The following is a 1,481-nucleotide window of genomic DNA, read 5'->3' as shown; positions in this document are numbered from 1 at the left end:
CCGATCTAACTTATAATTGACTCCGAAAAAATAGAGTCCAGGAGAGATGGGCGACGCATGAACACAGTACACAGAGGCACAGTGCGCACCCTGCCCCGCTCGCAGGGCGGCATCACACAGGTGGTGTGTGTGACTCCTCGGGTTTCTGGGGAAGACGCTTGACAGAGGTGCAAAACAAAACACACAAATCTCTCTCTCTCTCAAAACAAAACAACTCTCCCTCTAAGAGGTGTGCTAGTCGCTATTCTCCGACAATTCCGACACGTCTGACGGGCAGTTCGGGCTCGAGCGAGAGCCGCGGTCGCGGTCGCGGCCACCGCGTGGGGCCTGGCTGGGGCTGCCGGAGCGCGTAGTGAGCCAGATGTTTTCTTTTTTGTTCACCCTACAGTAGCTTTGTGGCTGCCCAGTGCACAGCCCCCCGGGTCCGCCGGCCTAATCTCACACTAGCGCAATGTCCCGCGTCTATATCGGCAACCTGGACCCGCACGTGGGCCAGGATGAGCTCATGCATGCCTGCAGCAAGTTTGCGATGCCGGCATCAGTGTGGATCGCTCGCAACCCGGGCGGGTTTGCCTTCGTGGTGCGCTGAGGGCCGTTTCCTCGCCGCCAGTCCCGCCATCTCGCCGCCGCCGCCGCCACCACACCGCCGCCACCACTGCGAGCGCAACGCCCGGGTCCCTCGCCGCCAGTGTCGCGACTGCCGCGACCGCCGCCACTTCTCGCCACCACTGCTGCGCCACTATCGCCGCCGGGTCGTCGCTGCGCGCCCGCCTCTCGCCCACCTCGTCGCCGCTCCGTCACGTCCGCGCGCAGGAGTTTTCCGACACGCGTGCGGCAGAGGTGGTCGTGGCGGGAATGCAAGACACGCTCCTCGGTCAGCTGCCCTAGATGCGGAAATAACAGGCCTGAGTATTCAAACTGGCACTCGAGCCGGATTGCTGACGTTGGTGCGCGGATGACGCAGGCCAGCAGCGTGTCAAGGCCGAGCTCGCGAAAAACAAGGGCAAGAACGCGGCGCCGGCGGGCAACTCTGCAGCTCTCTCTCTTGCCGCTCCTGTTGACGCGCCGCGCTCGCAGCGGCACCGCGCCGTCCTCCGCAACTTGCCTCCGGCGTACGAGTGCGAGACACGGCCTCCCCGTTCCTCACTGCCCCCTGCTGCCTCACCCCCAAGCAGCGGCACCCGCCCGCCGGGGTACCCGCCCGCCGGGGTACCCGCCCGCCGGGGTACCCGCCCGCCGGGGTACCCGCCCGCCGGGGTACCCGCCTGCCCGGAGCATCCTTGCCGCTCTGGCGCCAGAGAATTCTTTTTTCTCAATCCAGGGTGCCTTCCGAGACGCCGTCCCCGCCTCGGGCCATGCGCAGGTGGAGGACGCTTCGTGACGAGATGAGAAAGATCGGGGACATCATCTATTCGGACATCGACGTGAACGGACACGGGTGCCTCGCCTCCTCCCGTCTTCCCGCCCTCCCCTCCCTCCCC

General features: G+C 65.5%; 1 protein-coding gene across 1 annotated transcript; it reads left to right on the top strand.

Moving 5' to 3' along the window:
- Window positions 1-451: 451 nt before the first annotated feature.
- EMIHUDRAFT_257430 (hypothetical protein) lies at window positions 452-1,381 on the top strand (the record flags this gene model as incomplete). The annotated part of the gene is made up of 4 exons (XM_005763821.1): window positions 452-580; window positions 814-874; window positions 965-1,056; window positions 1,322-1,381. 4 exons carry the CDS (start codon window positions 452-454, stop codon window positions 1,379-1,381), a joined length of 342 nt encoding a protein of 113 aa, XP_005763878.1.
- Window positions 1,382-1,481: the final 100 nt, after the last annotated feature.

This window comes from Emiliania huxleyi, assembly GCF_000372725.1.
Source record: "Emiliania huxleyi CCMP1516 unplaced genomic scaffold EMIHUscaffold_6185, whole genome shotgun sequence".
Classification (NCBI taxonomy): Eukaryota; Haptophyta; order Isochrysidales; family Noelaerhabdaceae; genus Emiliania; species Emiliania huxleyi.
Note: the sequence above shows the minus strand (reverse complement) of the source record. Positions and strands in the feature narration are given on the sequence as shown.